The sequence below is a fragment of the Panthera tigris genome, chromosome B4 (assembly GCF_018350195.1).
Source record: "Panthera tigris isolate Pti1 chromosome B4, P.tigris_Pti1_mat1.1, whole genome shotgun sequence".
NCBI lineage: Eukaryota > Metazoa > Chordata > Mammalia > Carnivora > Felidae > Panthera > Panthera tigris.
The window spans coordinates 39,279,890-39,298,154 of record NC_056666.1 but is presented as its reverse complement, the minus strand read 5'-3'; the positions used below and the strand labels follow the sequence as shown (position 1 = coordinate 39,298,154).

General features: G+C 40.3%; 1 protein-coding gene across 1 annotated transcript in view; it reads right to left on the bottom strand.

Moving 5' to 3' along the window:
- Positions 1–18,265, bottom strand: part of NDUFA9 (NADH:ubiquinone oxidoreductase subunit A9) — a 37,426-nt gene that overhangs the window by 16,246 nt on the left and 2,915 nt on the right. The window contains exons 2-6 of the mRNA XM_015540843.2: positions 13,242–13,412; positions 12,784–12,881; positions 8,396–8,487; positions 5,830–5,971; positions 1,334–1,436 (exon numbers count right to left, since the gene is read on the bottom strand). Of these exons, the coding sequence (XP_015396329.2) occupies positions 1,334–1,436; positions 5,830–5,971; positions 8,396–8,487; positions 12,784–12,881; positions 13,242–13,412 (606 nt within the window). The remainder of the gene's footprint in view (positions 1–1,333; positions 1,437–5,829; positions 5,972–8,395; positions 8,488–12,783; positions 12,882–13,241; positions 13,413–18,265) is intronic.

Here is an 18,265-nt window from a genome sequence, read left to right as displayed (position 1 = left end):
GCAAGTAAACATGCCAACAAAAAAACTGCAGCAAATATAACCAAAGATGTGTACCCTTAATATACAAAGAGTCTAGACAAATTAGTAAGAAAAACACCTCTCAAAAAAAGCCAAACATACATGGACAAAGGACAAAGAAAACTGAAAGAAATAATATAAATAGCTAACGAGGAGAAATAGAAAGCTAATGATAAAACTGTACCTCACTAACCATCCTACTACTCCCTAGGAGAGGCAGAATCGTCTCCTAATATATAAATGAATAAATTGACAGGTACCTGGTAATTTGACAGAATCAGAAACTAAAGCTGGGTTCTTATCACAGACTTTAAAAATATATTCTCCCCCCAAGGGTGCCTGGGTGGCTCAACTGGTTAAGCAACTGACTCTTGATTTGGCCTAGGTCATGATCTCATGGTTTGTGAATCTGAGTCCCACACTGGGCTCTGTGCTGACAGCATGCAGCCTGCTTGGGGTTCTCTCTCTCTCTCCCTCTCTCTCTGCCCCTCCCCCGCTCACGCACGTGCTCTCCCTCTCTCTCAAAATAAATAATAAACAAAAAAATGTATTCTCCCCTGCCACTCCTGCAAATGTACAGGGAAATCATTTTTTTCCCGTAAAATCTCAAAACCTCATCACTTAGTCAAGGAGACTGATTTCCTTTGCCTAGACAAGTCTAATTATTAAACAAACAAAAACCCTGAGAGTAAGCATAACATGATGCCCAGCTCATGGAAGCAGTTTACATACCAACTACTTCCAGTTTACCAATGGCCAAATTAATATTTATTAATCCCTAATCCCATTTCACAGAAATGGCTATTTACAAGGAAGACCTATTACACGCACCTGACAAAATATGACGCTACCTCTGTCTTTCAGATCAACATCTAAGTGACTTGACTGAATGTGGACTAATGTGAGAAAGTAGTTAGGAAACAGGGGCTTCATAGGAAAAATAAGTAAGGCCAACATTTAAGCAGGTACTGTGGGCCAGGTGCTGTGACAGGGGCTACTGCATTCCAGTAACACGCCAGTCCTGAGGCAGACATTATCATCTCCATTGCAACAGATAAGGAAGCTGCCTCTCGTGGACTTGCCACCCTCACAGAACTCCCACGGCCTTTCTGTGAATCTAAGGTGCTCTTTTCACAGGCTGTAACGAAGATCATGCTAGGCAAATAGGACCTCTGGGGAGAAAAAAAGCAACTGGGGGAGAGAAAATACACCTTAGTCTGTCAAATCAGAGAACACTGTTAGCTTATGCTTCACCTTAACCTGGTTAACTCGTATCCTCTTTTCTATGACTAGGACAGAACACAAGCATACATACTTGCAAAATGATTGAGGAATCTATCTTCTCTTCCAAAGATGTCCGACGGCTTTATGATAATGGCTTCCGGAAAGGCATCTCTCACTTCCTTCTCTCCAACAGCCTAAACAAACAACCAAACAAAGCAGAGTTCTGAGAGGAGAGAACAAAGCTCGAATTCCTTCTACTATTAGGACGTTACTGGTATTTCAAAGGTCAGTTTCTGCAGATTACGGTATGATTCATAAAGGTCAGTTACCCAGAATTTTTGTTTTTAAATAATACACAAAAATGCCCTGCCTCATATGGCTCTTGTTGGGTTCCTTCCCGTATTTATTCTAGGGAAGCTTAGGCCGAAGAAGAAAGGAGAAAAATCAGAGTAGAAGTTTTCTAGCTTCCATTTTTCTTTCTACTTACAGGTCCTCTGGTTTGTGTCAACAATCTAGCAGCCTGCCAGAGAAAGGATAGCGTGGTGGGAGGCCACGATATGGAAGTGGCAGCACACATACATACCCAGAGGAGTCGGGGAGGGGCCGGGAACCTCCCGAACCTCAACACCCTTGCCTATCATCTATCTCCTCCTAGACAAGGCCTCTTTCAATGCAGGTATCAGCACCGAGTCCAGCCTTCCTCTCCACCCGCACGACTCCTGTGAGTGACCTATATGTCCAGGTAGGCTTGAACCTCTCAGTTTCTTGAGCTTCTCAATTCCAATGACCTCCTCTTCTGTCCACTTCTGCCCCTCTCAACTCGTTCAGGCCACAGTCCCTATCAACAACTACAAGTGCCTGTCTTCTGAAACACTAAATGAAGACATCCTGCTCTCAGATGGCAACCTCCCATATTCATCTCTTCCTGCTTCATTCATCTCTTCCTGAGATATCTGGTCTTCACCTGAATTCTCAGGCGTTCTAGTCCTCTGATGCTGCTTTCCTACTCATCAAGCCCTCCTAACCTGCCTCAGATTAGATTCCATGGCCCAACTTTTTAATCACTCTCTTACCAGTATTGTAAATTACCTTGTCCCTTTGTCTTGACTCCACCCACCAGGCAAAATCCCAATTCTGAAAGAACCCTGTTAGCTTCCTTTGAGCCATGCACTCCTCCTGCCTTCAGAGATGGAGGAAAATAAATCATAATCAGACAACTCAATAAAAAATAAAACCACCCCAATTTGATTAAAAAATGGGAAGAAGATCTGAATAGACATTTTTCCAAAGAAGACACACAGATGGCCAACATGTATAAAAAGGTGCCCAGAATCACTAATCATCAGGGAAATACAAATCAAAACCACAAATAGGTATCGCCTCACACCTATTAGCATGGCGATTATCAAAAAGACAAGAAATAACAAATGTTAGTGAGGATGTGGAGAAAAGGGGGCCCTTGTGCACTATTGGTGGGAATGTAAATTGGTACAGCTACCGTGGAAAACAGCACGGGGGTTCCTCAAAAATTAAAAAATACAACTACCATATGATCCAGTGATGCCACTTCTGCTAATATGTCCAAAGGAAATGAAAATACTAAGTTGAAAAAATATCTGCACCCCCATGTTTACTGCAGCATTATTTACAACAGCCAAGACATGGAAGCAACCCAAGTGTCCATCAGGGGATGATGGATGAAAAAAATGTGATACACACACACACACATACACACACACACATACACACAGGATATTTTACTCAGCCATTAAAAAAGGAAACCTTGCCATTTGCAACAATATGGATGGACCTTGAGGGCATTATGCTAAGCAAAATAGAGAAAGACAAATACCATATGATCTCACTTATACATGGAATAAAAAAAAAAAACAAAAAACAAACGAAAAAGCCACCAAACTCTTAGATACAAAGAACAGATGGCCAGAGGCAGGGGATGAGGGTGGGTGAAATGAGTGAAGGTACAAGGTACAAGGTACAAGTGAAAGGAACAAACTTGGGAGTTACAAAATAAATAAGTCTCGGGATGTAACATAAAGCACGGCAACTATAGGTAAGGAAAATACTATTTCAAAGTTGCTAATCAAAGAGTAGATCTTAAAAGTTCTCATCTTGAGAAAAAAAATCTTTAAATATGTGTGGTGATGTTAACCAGACTTATTGTGGAGATTATCTCTCAATATATACTTATGTCGAATCATTATGTTATATGCCCAAAAGTAATGTAATGTATGTTAATGACACCTGAGTTTTAAAAAATCATAAACTGGTACCACTATACGCTCATGTCACCCATTTTAACTGCATCTTCAACATTTCCCACAAGTAGTGCTTTCTTCTAATTAGGTATTCTCTCATGACAGTTTCAAACATTCTCTATCCTATTCAGATTCCTCCCTTACTTTTTTCTTCCTTCCAGTAACCAACTTCACCTTCTAATTCAAAGAAAATACAGCAGCAGACAAAAACCACCTCAAGTTCCCACCACAAAACCTACAATTCTCCTTTCTTACCACACAGGGAAATGGCCCTGCCTCCCATGCTCCAGGGCTCACTTGCCCTTCCTCAGGAACCTGCCCAATTGACTCTCTCCTTTTTCCTCAGTCTCTTAACCAGAACCTTCTCACCAGCACTTAAACAATGCCAAGGGAAGGAAAGAAAGAAAAGAAAAGAAAAGAAAAGAAAAGAAAAGAAAAGAAAAGAAAAGAAAAGAAAAGAAAGAGGGAAGGGAAGAGAAGAAAAGAAAGAAAAAGACAAAGATTCCCAACTCCACATGCTCCTCCAGCTGCCTGCCTCCCTCCATCCTCTTACCAAACCACTTACACATGCTGCCTGCCCTTCCAATCCCCACTGCCTCGGTTCCTGCTCACTCTCTGCTCACTTGTGCTCTGGATTCTGCCCTAACACCTGCACCCAAACCATTCTTGGTCAGATCACAGATGACTTCCATGTCCGCAGATCCAAGGTGACTTTCTAGTTCTCACCTCCCTTAGCTTCTCAATGGCGTTCGTAAGCAACTACTCTCTCCTTGCGACGGTCTTTCCTTGGCTTCCATGACCTTGTACTCTCCTCGTTTCCCCACCTCACCACATCTACTCCTTCTCAGTCTTTTTACTTGTTTTGGTTTTTACAGGTGTCTCCTTGTCTACCAGAGCACACTAATCATTGGTACTCCTCTGGGCCCCGTCCAATCTATGCTTCCTCACTAGGCAATCTATGCTTCCTCACTAGGCAATCTTATTCCCAAACATTGCTTCAATTAACTGGTTTTGTATCTCCAAACCAGACCTCATTTCTGAGCTCTAGGATCATAAACCCCATTCACCATTGTGACTTGGATGACTGACACATACCTGAAATGTGACCTGAGTACAAAACTAGATCATCCTCTTCCTTCTCTGTAAATATTCTATCTCAATCTTTGCTGCACAGTGGAACTCTCTAGGGAGACTTAAAAAATACCAAATGCCCAAGGTCTATCCCCAGAGATTCTATTTTCATTGGCCAGGGTGAAGCCTGGGCATCAGGATTTTTCAAAATTTCCTCAGTGATTCTAATGAGCAGCTACAACTAAGAACCACTGTCCAAAAGCCTTGTCGTTCTCAAGTGTTTCTCACCTTATTCAACAGCACCACCATCTGTCCAGTGGTGTAAGCTACAGGGCTGGGCATCTTGGAGTCTTCTCTCTGCCCCACCACTGACTCCAGCCCCAGCCCCTGCCCTTCCAAATAACCATGGATTCAGAGGATTCTGTGAATGCCAGGGTAGAGGGAGGCACAGAGTGCACACACTCATTCTCCTTCATCCATGCAATATGAAAATGGTGAGGCTCAGATGTGCTGCTAGCCAGCTCTGTTTCTTACAGAAACAGAGCTTACACAAAAAGAAAGAGGTGAAAGAATCACAGAGAAACAAAGCTGAAACCCTGATGTACCTTGGCACCAATGTGGCTAAGCTTCCCTATCCCAATTGATGGATTTTTCAGAAACATGGGGCTTTTAACATTGGGTTTTCGGATGCTAGCAATTAAATGCACCTGACTGATAGATGTCCTCTGTCCCCCATTATATGCTCTTATGGCACAGTTTGCTCTTATGGCACAGCTCTCTACTTTGCAACACCAGGCACAACTGGAGTTATTTTCCTCAGTGGACTAGAAATGAGATATGGGCTAAGACCAAGTCCGTTTTATTCACTACTGTATGCCTACCGCCTAATTCAATATGCAGCATGCAGTAGGTACTTAATAAATAATTTGTTCAATAAAAAAATGCAGTGGGTCAAAAAGCTGGAGCCATTGTCAAAGAACTCTGAGAACAGGTAATAATGCTCTGTCCTTCTCTGAAGCCCCTTACCATAGTTCCCTGCAAACAGAGGGCACTTAACCAAATTGTCAGAACACAACACACACATATCACACACGTCAATCTAATTCTGGATACAGAGAACCAGAAGCCCCTTTTAATTCTGGAAATGTCAGTGAGAAAACCTTCTCACTTAACTCATGTTTCAAAGGGGCCAAGAAACTCTGGCTCTGTGAACCACTTCCCAGGTCAACTTGTCACTTACCTTATTTCTCAGATATCTAGAAGAGCTTTTAATATCAGCATTCAGATGTGAAACATGAATGAATTTTTCAACTCCAGCTTCCTTGGACACTTGAGCAATTGCTTGGGGAATCTTCACAAAAACATCCTCAAAATCAAAGTTTCTGAAAGAAAGAAAGAAAAAAGGAGGATCAGTTAAGAACACTTGACTCAGGATTTCAAAGTTTTCTGTGATAAACTGGTTTTCATACTATTGCTGGAATTCATAACAGTTAAACTTTTATTATTTATTTATTTTTAATTTGTGTGTGTGAGAGAGAGAGGGAGAGAGAGAGAGAATGAGTGAGAGAAGGGCAGAAGGAGGGAGAGTGGGGGGGGAAGAGGGAGAGGGGGAGAGAAAGGGAGGGAGGAAGGTAGGGAGGGGGGGAAGGGGGGAGAGGGGGAGAAGGGGGGAGAGGGAGGGGGAGGGAGAGAGAGAGAGAAAGAGAGAGAGAGAGAGAATATGAATCTCAAACAGACTCCATACCTAGCATGGAACCCAACATGGGGCTAGATCCCATGACCCTAAGATCATGATCTGAGCTGAAATCAGGAATCAGACATTCAACCAACTGAGCCATCCAGGCACCCCCATAATAGTTAAATGTTTAAATGGCAATGATTTAACCCAAAATCAAAATATATATGTAAGAAAAAATATATATATGTATATAGTATATATGTGTGTATTTTTTTTTTAAGTTTACTGCTCACTGTCATTACTGTACATAATTTAAACCTCACCATAAGTTATAAATCAGCACACATAATATTCTCTGTCCTCAAGGGATCCCAAGGCTGAGACCCTTTAAGGGTATCTGGCTGCAGTGGTTGGGTAGGGAGGGGGGAAGTGTTGGGAGCTAAAAAGGAACCACTTCTTATGCTTGGGCCTTCTTATCCTTTTCCCTCAGGGAAAAAAAAAAGAAACTAAAAAATCAGTCACCAATTTAATACAATAACGTTAACATTACATAATAAGATTAATACTCTGTACAAGGCACTGCTATAAGTCACTACAGGAGATATAAAGTCAAAAAAGACCCTGTAAGTAATCAAAGAACTTAAAAATATGTGCTAAGGCAGACATAGATAATCAAACTTAATAAATATTAAGAAAATGGTGTGAACAAAGTGTTGCAGAACTGTGAGATTAAAACACTATTTGTTGATGAACAACCCACACAAAAGGTAAAAAGAACTGTTCAAACCAATATTCATATTATCTTTAACAGTGTGAACAGATCTAGAACACTGTTTACACAAGAAAAACCAATGTTCAGTTTGATGAACAGCAGGATAGGCAAAATCCTCCTACCTAATCCATCCCAGCTGGACAAATCCAAACACAGCATCGGTAATTCATGAACAACCGGTGATTCCGTCAAGTTGATGACACCAACCATACTAACACAATCTCTATTAGCTTTTTAGGGGTAACATATCACATTGCTTACATACCAGACTTACCGCCGACTAAACCTCTTGAAAGGGTGTTATTGGGTATATAAACGGGTGTTCAATATTAATGCTTAATGATGGACTAATAAAAAATGTGACAACTACAATGCCTGAGAGTAGAAGGTACCCAGTGAATGTCTACTGAAACTTAAGTCATCACATGCAAAGAAAAAACAAGAGACATCCAGATGGCTAACAGACATATGAAAAAATGCTCAACCTTGCTCATCATCAGGGAAATACAAATCAAAACCATAATTACTGCCTCATCCCTGTCAGATGGCTAACATTAACAACTCAGGAAACAACAGATGTTGGCGACGATGTGGAGAAAGGGGCACCCTCTTACACTGCAAGTGGGAATGCAAAGTGGCCACTCTGGAAAACAGTATAGAGGTTCCTCAAAAAATTAAAAATAGAATTAGCCTACGACCCAGCAACTCACTACAAAGTATTTATCCAAAGGATACAAAAATGCTGATTCAAAGGGGCACATGCACCCCAATGTTTACAGCAACACTATCAACAACAGCCAAATTCAGAAAGAGCTCATGTGTCCATCAACTGATGAATGGATAAAAAGGGTGTGTGCGTGTGTCTGTACACACACACACACACACACACACACACACAAAATGGAATATTACTTGGCAATCAAAAACAATGAAATCTTGCCATTTGCAACAACGTGGATGAAACTGGAGTATATATTATGCTAAATGAAATAAATCAGTCAGAGAAAAATAAATATTGTATGATTTCACTCATATGTGAAATTTAAGACATAAAACAAATGAACATAGGGGAAGAGAAGAAAAAATAAGATAAAAACAGAGAGGGAGATAAACCATAAAAGACTCTTAAATACAGAGAACAAACAGGGTGGCTGGAGGGGAGGCGGTGTGGGGGATGGACTAAATGGATGAAGGACATTAAGAAGGGCACTTGTCGGGATGAGCACTGGGTGTTGTATGGAAGTGATGAATCACTAAATTCTGCCCCTGAAACCAATACTACACTATATGTTAACTAACTTGAATTTGAATTTAAAAAAAAAGAAAAGAAAAAGAAAAATCAAGCCAATGACTTACTTGGTTTCCCATTCTCGCCCAACAAGATTAATGACCACATTGCTGTGCTTCACTGCTCTTCGGATAGAATCTTTGTCCTTGCCATTCCATTCCTAGAAAAACAGTAGCCGGTCAGATGAAAACATAAGGGGTCTCCCCTGGCACGTTTCAAAATAGGCCATCTGATATAGTCAGAATTTAGTACCATTTTATATAGGCTCCATTTATTACAACAAAAACGGTCATGAGGTCTGAACTCCTTGCTGATTCTCTAGCTCTCCTGGAGACAAACAGGTCAAAGAACATCTATTTCATTCAGGTAATGAAATGACAGAATTAGAAAAGACAATATTCATTTCTAGTGGGACATATCCATTTTTGGCCACCCAACTGTCCCCAGCAAGTTTGTAAGGGATTCTAGTTACCAAATCTCCCTTCCTGAAACACAGCCAAAGACCAAGGATTATTTGGGAGGAAAATGGACTTTCCCTTTTGGTGGCAACCAGTTACAGACTAAAGACAGGAGGACTATCTCCTAAAGGCTAATGTTAAAATGGGAGCCTTCGTGACTATTTTCTTATTTCTTTTTAACTCCTTCCTCTTCACAATCCCAGATCTAGTCATTTCTACTTCAAAGACATGTCAAGCACACTCGGGGAGGTGTGACCTGCCCCAAAGTGCAGGCTGAGCCCATGGCAGATTTTCGTGTAGAACTAAAGTTCTGAGTGATTCAGACTATAGTCAGACTGACGATTCGGGTCCAAAATAGAAACCGGGGATGAAATAACCCCTAGCAAAGGTACAGCATTTTCTACATTAAAATGAAATTGGATTTTTTAAGCATTTGAATGGGAAATAATAAGCAGTAAGAAGTTTCTTAGGGTCAAATGCTAAGGTGTACGTAAGAGTGAGTGGGGAGGGAGGTGAGGGGGGACATGAGCAGGAGGGGGTGCACTAACATCCCTGTGCAATTTAGAAAAGAGAGCCATGGCTACAGAAATCCGATTCCAGAGCAAAAGATGAAGCTCTTAGAAGGAGGAACTAGTTATAAGCGAAGAAGTGCAGGGTGGGGGGGACAAGAGAAGTGTAGAGTAATAGCTGTGGAGTCAGACAGGAATGCAAATTCCATTTGCCTTTTTATAAACTGTACAAATTCTCCAACCTCCATGTAAAATTTGAAAATAAAAAATAAAAAATTTGAAAATACAACCTACCTCATGTGTTTGCTATGAAGATTATGTAAAAGAGACATAAAATCTGCTGCACAGTGTGTGACATACCCAACAAAAACAGCAGTTCTACACATACAGAGCTGAAACTTTTTTAGAAAAGATGGCAAAGGGAGAAGAAAAAGAATCCAAGAAGATTCACAGTGGAAGAGATTGGTGCATAACTGCATGAAAGGCCCAAGAGGGATGCCTGGAGAGAAAGAACTAAAAGGAAACCAAATTCCCAGGGATGAGGCCCAGGGGGCGCACTCAGGTTAGCAAACCAAGTAGCCATTAAGACAGAAGTTTCCAATGGAGACCAAAGCAGGGAAATTAGGGCTCCACACCCAGTATGGTCCATCCTTCTCAAAAATAAACAACAGTGAAGTCTCCCCTGTTTTACCTTTCCTGTACTTCCCCTTTTGTAAACATTATTACATTCAAAGTTATATGTTTAGTCTCCATACTCTCTTTTAAGACTGAGAGCTCCCTGTGGTCTTACTCATCAAAGCTTAAATACCTGTGGTAAAAACGGAATATACATCATATGGCTCAATTCCAATGACTCTGCATGTGTAAGCCAGTCAAAGTGTTCACCTATTATTTGCGAAATACTTTAATTCTGAGGACTGACAAGGCGACCCATAATCTCAAGTCACAAAGAAACAGAGAAAAGCTAAGCTCCTGTAACTGTAATACCATGAAGATTAAGATTTTAGAAAAGAAAAACACTTTATAGAAACAAGAAATTTCCAATATAGTATTATACTTAGCTTGTGAACTTTCAGTAAAGAATAAATGAAAAGCTATTAAAAGTAAAAATGTAAGAGAGATCACAAATACTCTGAATTAATGTATCAGAGATCTTAAGGATGTTTACCAAATATTTTTTAAGAGGGGAAAGTGGATTTTGAGAAACTTAACAGAAGACCATGGGGGAGGGGAAGGGGAAAAAAAAGAGAGAGGGAGGGAGGCAAACCATAAGAGACTCTTAAATACTGAGAACTGAGGACAATAAATTATATTAATTAAAAAAAAAAAAGAGATGGGGCGCCTGGGTGGCTCAGTCGGTTAAGCGTCCGACTTCGGCTCAGGTCACGATCTCGCGGTCCGCAGGTTCGAGCCCCACGTCGGGCTCTGGGCTGATGGCTCAGAGCCTGGAGCCTGCTTCCCATTCTGTGTTTCCCTCTCTCTCTGCCCCTCCCCCGTTCATGCTGTGCCTCTCTCTGTCTGAAAAATAAATAAATGTTAAAAAAAAAAAAAATTAAAAAAAAAAAAAAAAGAGGGGAAAGTGTGTAAATGGAAGAGCTCAACTCCATATAGGATGATAAACACAGGAAAATTTAAGCAGAAGAATAGGAGAGGAAGCATCCAGAGTGTTTCTCAATAGGATAACTGTAGACATTGGGGCAACAGAGCTCTTTGTGGAAAGGGACTGCCTTGGGCACTGTATGCTACTTAGCATCCCTGGTCCCTAGCTAATAAATCAGTATGGTCACCAGTCATTGTGGCAACCATAAAGGCCCACACATTTCTAATCACAGCATTGAAGGGTCTCCCCTACCCTGTATCCCCTGCCTCGCCCCGTAGGCAACCACTGGCCCAAAGAAAGAACCTTCAGATTAAAGAGTAACAACAGGGAAGGCACAGCAAGCAGTGTTCTAAGCTAAGTCTGTGCCAAGGAAGCAAGTCATAAAACACCGTATGTGTGATTTTCAGTCTACGGAAGCACTGTCCAACAGAAATATAACATAAGGCAATTCTGAATTTTCTACTCTCACATTTATTGTTATTTTTTTTTTTTTTTGAGAGAGAGAGAGAGAGAGTGAGAGAGTGAGAGAGAGAGAGAGAGAGAGAGAGAATATCTTAAGCAGGCTCCATGCCCAGCACAGGGGCCCGATGCAGGGCTCTATCTCACGACCTGGAAATCATGACCTGAGCCGAAATCAAGAGTTGAATGATTAACCAATTGAGCCACCCAGATACCTCTCCACTAGTCACATCTAAAATAGTAAAATGAGGAGCGCCTGGGTGGCTCAGTTGGTTAAGCATCCCAACTTTGGCTCAGGTCACGATCTCATGGTCTGTGAGTTTGAGGCCCACGTTGGGCTCTATGCTGACAGCTCAGAGCCTGGAGAGTGCTTTGGATTCTGTGTGTGTGTCTCTTTCTCTCTATGCCTCTCCTCCACTCACACTCTGTCTCTGTCTCTCTCTCTCTCTCCCTTTTCAAAAGTAAATCAACATTAAATTTTTTTTTTTTTTTTTTTTTTTAATTTTAGGGGCACCTGGCTGGCTCAGTTGCCTAAGCATCCATCCAACTCTTGGTTTCGGTTCAGGTCATGATCTCATGGTTCAGTTCGTGGGTTCAAGCCCCACATCAGGCTCTGCGTGGACAGCTCAGAGCCTGCTTGGGATTCTCTCACTCCCTCTCTCTGCCTCTCCCCCCAAGCACACACATGTTCTCTCTCTCTGTCTCTTTCGCTCAAAATAAATAAATAAATATTTTAAAAACTTTTTTCTTAAAGAGTAAAATGAAACAGGCGAAATTCATTTTAATAATATACTTTATTTAACCAAATATACCCCTTATATTATTTTAATATTTAGTAAGTATAAAAAATTATTCATGACTTATATTATTTTCTTTGTACTATGTCGTTGAAATTTGATTGTATTTTATACTTACATCACATCTGAATTAAGATTGGCCACATTTCAAGTGTTCAGTGGCCACATGTGGCTAATGGCTACCATACTGGATGGCAGGGGCCTAGAGCAGGGATCAGCAAATTATGACCCATGGGCAAATCTAGCCTATAGTCTAACTTTGTAAATAAACTTTTATTAGAACACAGCCACTCCCATTCATTTATATTTCATCTATGGCTACTTTCAGGCCACTCCCATTCATTTATATTTCATCTATGGCTACTTTCAGGCAAAAGGGGAGAGCTGAGTAATCATGACAAAGACCCTATGACCTACAAAGGCTAAAATATTTACCAATTGGCTTTTTACAGAAAATGACATTTGCCAACTGCTAGATAAGAGTTTATAAGAATGAGGTAAATGGAGGATGCCATTGGTTCACTCTGAGATGAAACTGCTGCTTTATTATACTGCCTCTCTCTCCTAAAAATGACCTCAGTACTTTACATCAGTCAACTCCAGTGATCAGCAATCAGTCACACAGACTCTTACCAGAAAGATAATCTGACCCAGGTCACCCATGGGACGAAGGTGCATGGTGTCATATGCTTCACACCGATAGGGTATGATCACCTGTGACCCCATACGTCCTAAAAAAGAACAGATTGAAACAAGGATCAATACTAACATAATATGAATACTTTATACAACAGTGAGTTGGTAAATATTTAAGTTACAGCATGACAAGAAAATGGAAATCATGTTTCACAAAAACATATTTTGCCCTGCTAGAGATGCCATAACTTTTCAGAGACCCCTATTCCTGTTTCAACATCCTACAGAGGAAGAGTGATAATGCTTCCTAACATACAGCAGATCAAAATTACATAAATCCAAGATATAAGTAATTTGTAACACTGTTAAATTGAAAAGAAACATGGTTCATGGTTTTCATTAGGCAACCCTAATAAGTGGCACTGAGCATACTGAACTCAAGGAACTTTACTTACCAAGGCGGTTGACAACATATCGGCCCAAGAATCCCGTTGCTCCAAACACAGTGGCCACAACCCCACTGACTGAAGAACGCCCACCTTTCCCATGAGGTATGAGTGAATGATGAAGCTGGCGACGAGGAGGGCCACGAAACACAGCTACGGCTCTCGCAGTAATAGAAGAACCTTAAAGAAAACCCCAGAGTATAAAAAAGTGGCAAACGTTAATATAAAAGTGAGTATGAATAACCTCTTTTCCTAGAAACTTGTAACATTATTTTGCTATCAGTACTTCCATATACTTAAGTTTAAAATGAATTTTTAAACTAAAAGTTATAATGTAAGTGCCTACAGCAATAATAAACACAAACAGCTGCAACAAAAAATCCATACGTCATAAGGAAATATGTAAAAATTAGAAAGTACAGTTGATCCTTGAACAACATGGGTTTTAACTGCATGGGTCCACTTATATGAGGATTTTTTTTGATAAATATAGCACAGTACTATAAATGTATTTTCCCTTCCTTATGATTTTCTTTAATAACATTTTCTTTTCTCTTGCTTACTTTATTGTAAAAACACGACATATAATACATACACATAAAACATACAAAATATGGTAATTAGTTCTTTAGTTACCAGTGAGGCTTCTGGTAAACAGTAGGCTATTGGTGGTTAAGTTCGGGGAGAGTCAAAAGTTATACATGAATTTTTTACTGCATGGGGAGGGGAGGGGGTCAGTGCCCCTAACTACTTCATTGTTCAAAGGTCAACTATAAACTCCCTGCCCTATGGGATACAATATACAATATATTGTGATACAATATTTAAGTCACATTAAAAAAATTAAACAGTTAAAAATTAAGAGAGTAGAAACCTCCACAGTAAAAGGCACTGAGAGAATGCAAGGAAGGGAGCAATAAATCAGATAATTATGAGGAAGGATTCCTGGATAAAGTAGGTTTGGGGGGCCTTTTTTTTTTTTCCAGTTTTACTGAGAATGAACTGACATACAGCCCTGTGTAAGTTCAAGGCATATGGCATGATGGTTTGATTTATGTATATATAATGAAATGATTACACTAGGTTCAGCTGGCATCCACCAACTCATAGAGATCCAATAAAAATGAAAGAAGAAAAAAACAATTTTCTCCTTGCATTGAGAACTCTTAGCATGAACTCTCTTAAATTTTCTATGTATCTTACAGCAGCATTAGCTAAAGTCACCATGTTGTACATTACATCCCGAGTACTTTTTTACGTTATAATGGTAGGCTTGTACCCTCTGACCACCTTCCTCCAATCCTCACTCCCGCAACCCTTCACCTCTGGCCACCGCAAGTCTGAGCTCTTTTTCTACGAGTTTGGGTTTTTTTTTTTTTAATTCCACATATAAGTGAGATCACACAGTATATGTCTTTCTCTGTCTGACTTATTTCACTTTAGGATAATGCCTTTAGGGTCGATCCATGTTGGAGCAGATCCATGTTGGAGTAGGATTTCCTCACTTTTTGTGGCTGAATAATATTCCAGTGTGTGTGTGTGTGTGTGTGTGTGTGTGTGTGTGTGTGTGCGCGCGTGTGTGTGTATATATATATATATATGTGTGTGTGTGTGCGTATATGTATATATATATATATATACATATACACACTACAACCTATTTATCTGTTCATCCCCTAATGGACACTTAGGTTGTTCTCACGTCTCGGCTACTGTAAATAATGCTGCAATAAACATGAGAATGCAGATATCTTTTTGACTTAGTGTTTTCACTCCCCTTGAATATATATTAGCAGAAGTGGAATTGCTGGATTGTACAGTTGTTATTTTTAATTTTTTGAGGAATCTCCATGCTGCTTTCCATAGTGGCTGCACCGCTTTACAATCCCAACAGCAGTGCACAAGGGCTCACTTTTCTCCACATCCTCGCTAACACGTGTTATCTCTTGTCTTTTTGATGATGGCGATTATAACAGGTGTGAGGTCATAGCTTACTGTGGTTTTAATTTGCATTTCCCTGATGACTAGTAATGTTGAGTACCTGTTCATGTACCTGTTGGCCTTCCGTATATTTTCTTTGCCCATGTTTTAATTGGGTTATTTGTCGGTTTTTCCTACTGAGTAATAAACTATTTTGAGAAAGGTTTTAAAGAGGAGTAACAACAGATTTCCATGTGAAACATGTAACACATACAACAATGTAGAGATGGAAATGAATAAGCCCAGTGCAGGTAACAGAAGATTTACCTGGAACAGACTCTGAAACTGATGATGAATGAAAAATAAAGTTGATGATATATGCTGGAGGTAGAGGACTGTTCGTATAGAACATTTTTTTAAAAAAGCGTACAGTTCAGACTTAATATAAAACTATTGAAAATCATCAAAAGTAATGACAAAAGGAGTGGTTGAGAAAAGATTTCTGAACTTTGGAAAGGTTAATAGTGATTTGTCAAACCTCTCACTATTTCTTTTTCATACACTCAAGTTCTTTTTTTTTTTTATAATTTTTTTTTATAATTTTTTTTTTCCAACGTTTATTTTTGGGACAGAGAGAGACAGAGCATGAACGGGGGAGGGACAGAGAGAGAGGGAGACACAGAATCAGAAACAGGCTCCAGGCTCTGAGCCATCAGCCCAGAGCCTGACGCGGGGCTCGAACTCACGGACGGAGAGATCGTGACCTGGCTGAAGTCGGACGCCCAACCGACTGCGCCACCCAGGCGCCCCTCAAGTTCTTGATCCTCAAAGTTCCTGCATCAGTGCTTTACATCTTCTCCACCCAGTCTATATGTGCAAGGAGACTACGTGGCCTTAGCCTGAACGCCTGCCAGGATGGGAAACACCACTTCCCATGGCAGACCGTACTCATTCCATCCAATAGTGAGCAAGTTCCACCACGTGGGAGATCAGTGGCTGCTTCCCAGTAGCGTTGATCCCTATGTTCCTCTGGAATGACAAAGGACAAATCTAATCCCTCTTCTACACCTAAGTGTAGCAACAATATCTCTACTAAGTCTTCTCCAGGTTACACATCCTAGGTTCTGTTAACTATTCCTCATTTGGCAGAAGTGTAAAACTCCTTTGGATACATGTCAATTTTCAAGTGCCTTGAAACTCATTAGGGCAGTTTTAGAGCAAGTTACCTAATGTTCGGGGAGTAAGTAAAAAAACAACTGAAAGGTCTAAAGTGCTGATGATAAACGTCTGCTCCAATCAACAAACTGCTTACCAAGAGCACTAGTGTTTTGTAAACTTGGGGAAAGCTAAAAGAAACAAACAGAAATTGCTTTACAAAATCTATGTTTGGAGGAAAAAAAAGTCATTTCAAGCCCCAAGTTGGGCTCTGTATTGGGCATGAAGGAAGGAAGGAAAGAAGGATGGAAGGAAGGAAAAAAAGAAGGAAGGAAGGAAGGAAGGAAGGAAGGAAGGAAGGAAGGGGAGGGAGGAAGGAAAGTAAATAAGTAAGTCTGTATCTATTTTCTGCACCAGACCCTCAGTGGCACTCTGCCCAGAAACCATGGTTTTTCCCTATGCAAAAGCATGAAATTACACAAAAAGCCTAGCTTACTGAATAGCATCTGAAACCACACTAAAAAGGTTAAAACAAACCTAGCTTACTGAAAAGCTTCTGAAACCACGCATCTGAAAGGTTAAAACAAACACTGCAGATCAGACACACAACAATAACTGTCATAGTAACAGCAAAACTTACAAAGCTGTTACCCGATGCCAGGCATTGTTCTATGTGCTTAGTAGGTATTGTCTTATTTAATACAATTTTTACTGTCAGATTACAGATGAGGAAACTCAGGCTCGGAGAGGTTAAGTGATTTGCCTGAAAAGCCAGCAAAGGAGAATGAAAAGCAGTCCAGTAAGGGAAGGGGGAGAAAAAAAAAAAGGAAATGGTAGGAGCCAAACGAAGAGAGTGATTCATAGAGGTAAGAGTTAACTGTCAAATGTTGAAAAGTGAAGTAGGATGGGGACAGAGGACCACAGATCTAGAAGATGTTGGTTCTGAATGGCCTTAATAAGAGCAATTTTATTGCAGTGGGGATGACAGTCTACTGGAGAGGGCAAGAGAAAATGAAAGGCAAGGGAGTGGGAAAAAGAGTATCGATGATTCTTCTGAGGAGACACGTGGAAAAAAGGACTAGAGGAACATGAGGACAAGGAAGGATTTTTTTTTTTTTAAATATGAGCTATTATAACATATTTACACGCTGATGGAAATGAGCTGGTAGAGGGGAAACATTAATGATTCAGGGGAGGAAACGCACAGGTAATTGAGGATGGGATGGATTGCAAAGCAAAAGAACTAGCCTCAGATCAAAACGAAAGGAGCTCATCCACTTTAACAGGAAGGAAAGTTGCAAATTATTGCAGCTCAGCTATTAGATTTTTATGGTGGAGAAAAAGATTGTTCTCATCTAATTCCTTTTTATTTTTATTTTTTTTTATTTGAGAGATACAGAATAGGGGAAAGGTGCAGAGGGAAAGAGAGAGAATCCTAAGCAGGCTCCATACTGAGTGTGAGCCCCAACATGAGGCTCGATCCCTCGACCCTGGAGTCATGACCTGAGCCCAGGTGGAGAGTCAGATGCTCAACCGAATGAGCCACCCCATGCCCCTGACACTGCTGATTTCTAGGTTAAGTTGAGAATGAGAGAGAAGCACATGTTAGAAGTTTTAGGAAATTGGCAATGGTAAATAATCATTACAGAGAAAGGGAAAGCAAATTTCTTTGAAAAAATGTAGTACTGAAAATCTACTTGATGTTTGTATTCATGAATTTAAAATAAGTCAGTTTGGAGTTTTCCCTAGTTCAGTTCTCTACTGCTCAGGGGTAAGCAAGAAATATGTGGTAAGCTTGTTTTTTTGTTTTTTTGTTTTTTTTAATGCCACAGGCAGATGCACTGGGAAGTTGAGAACTTATAAAAGGGAATGATTAAAATGATGAGTAAGAAAGGAAATGAGGACACTGGACAAAGGACAGTTAATAAATTGTGAAAAACGACTGCAGCCAAGGAATT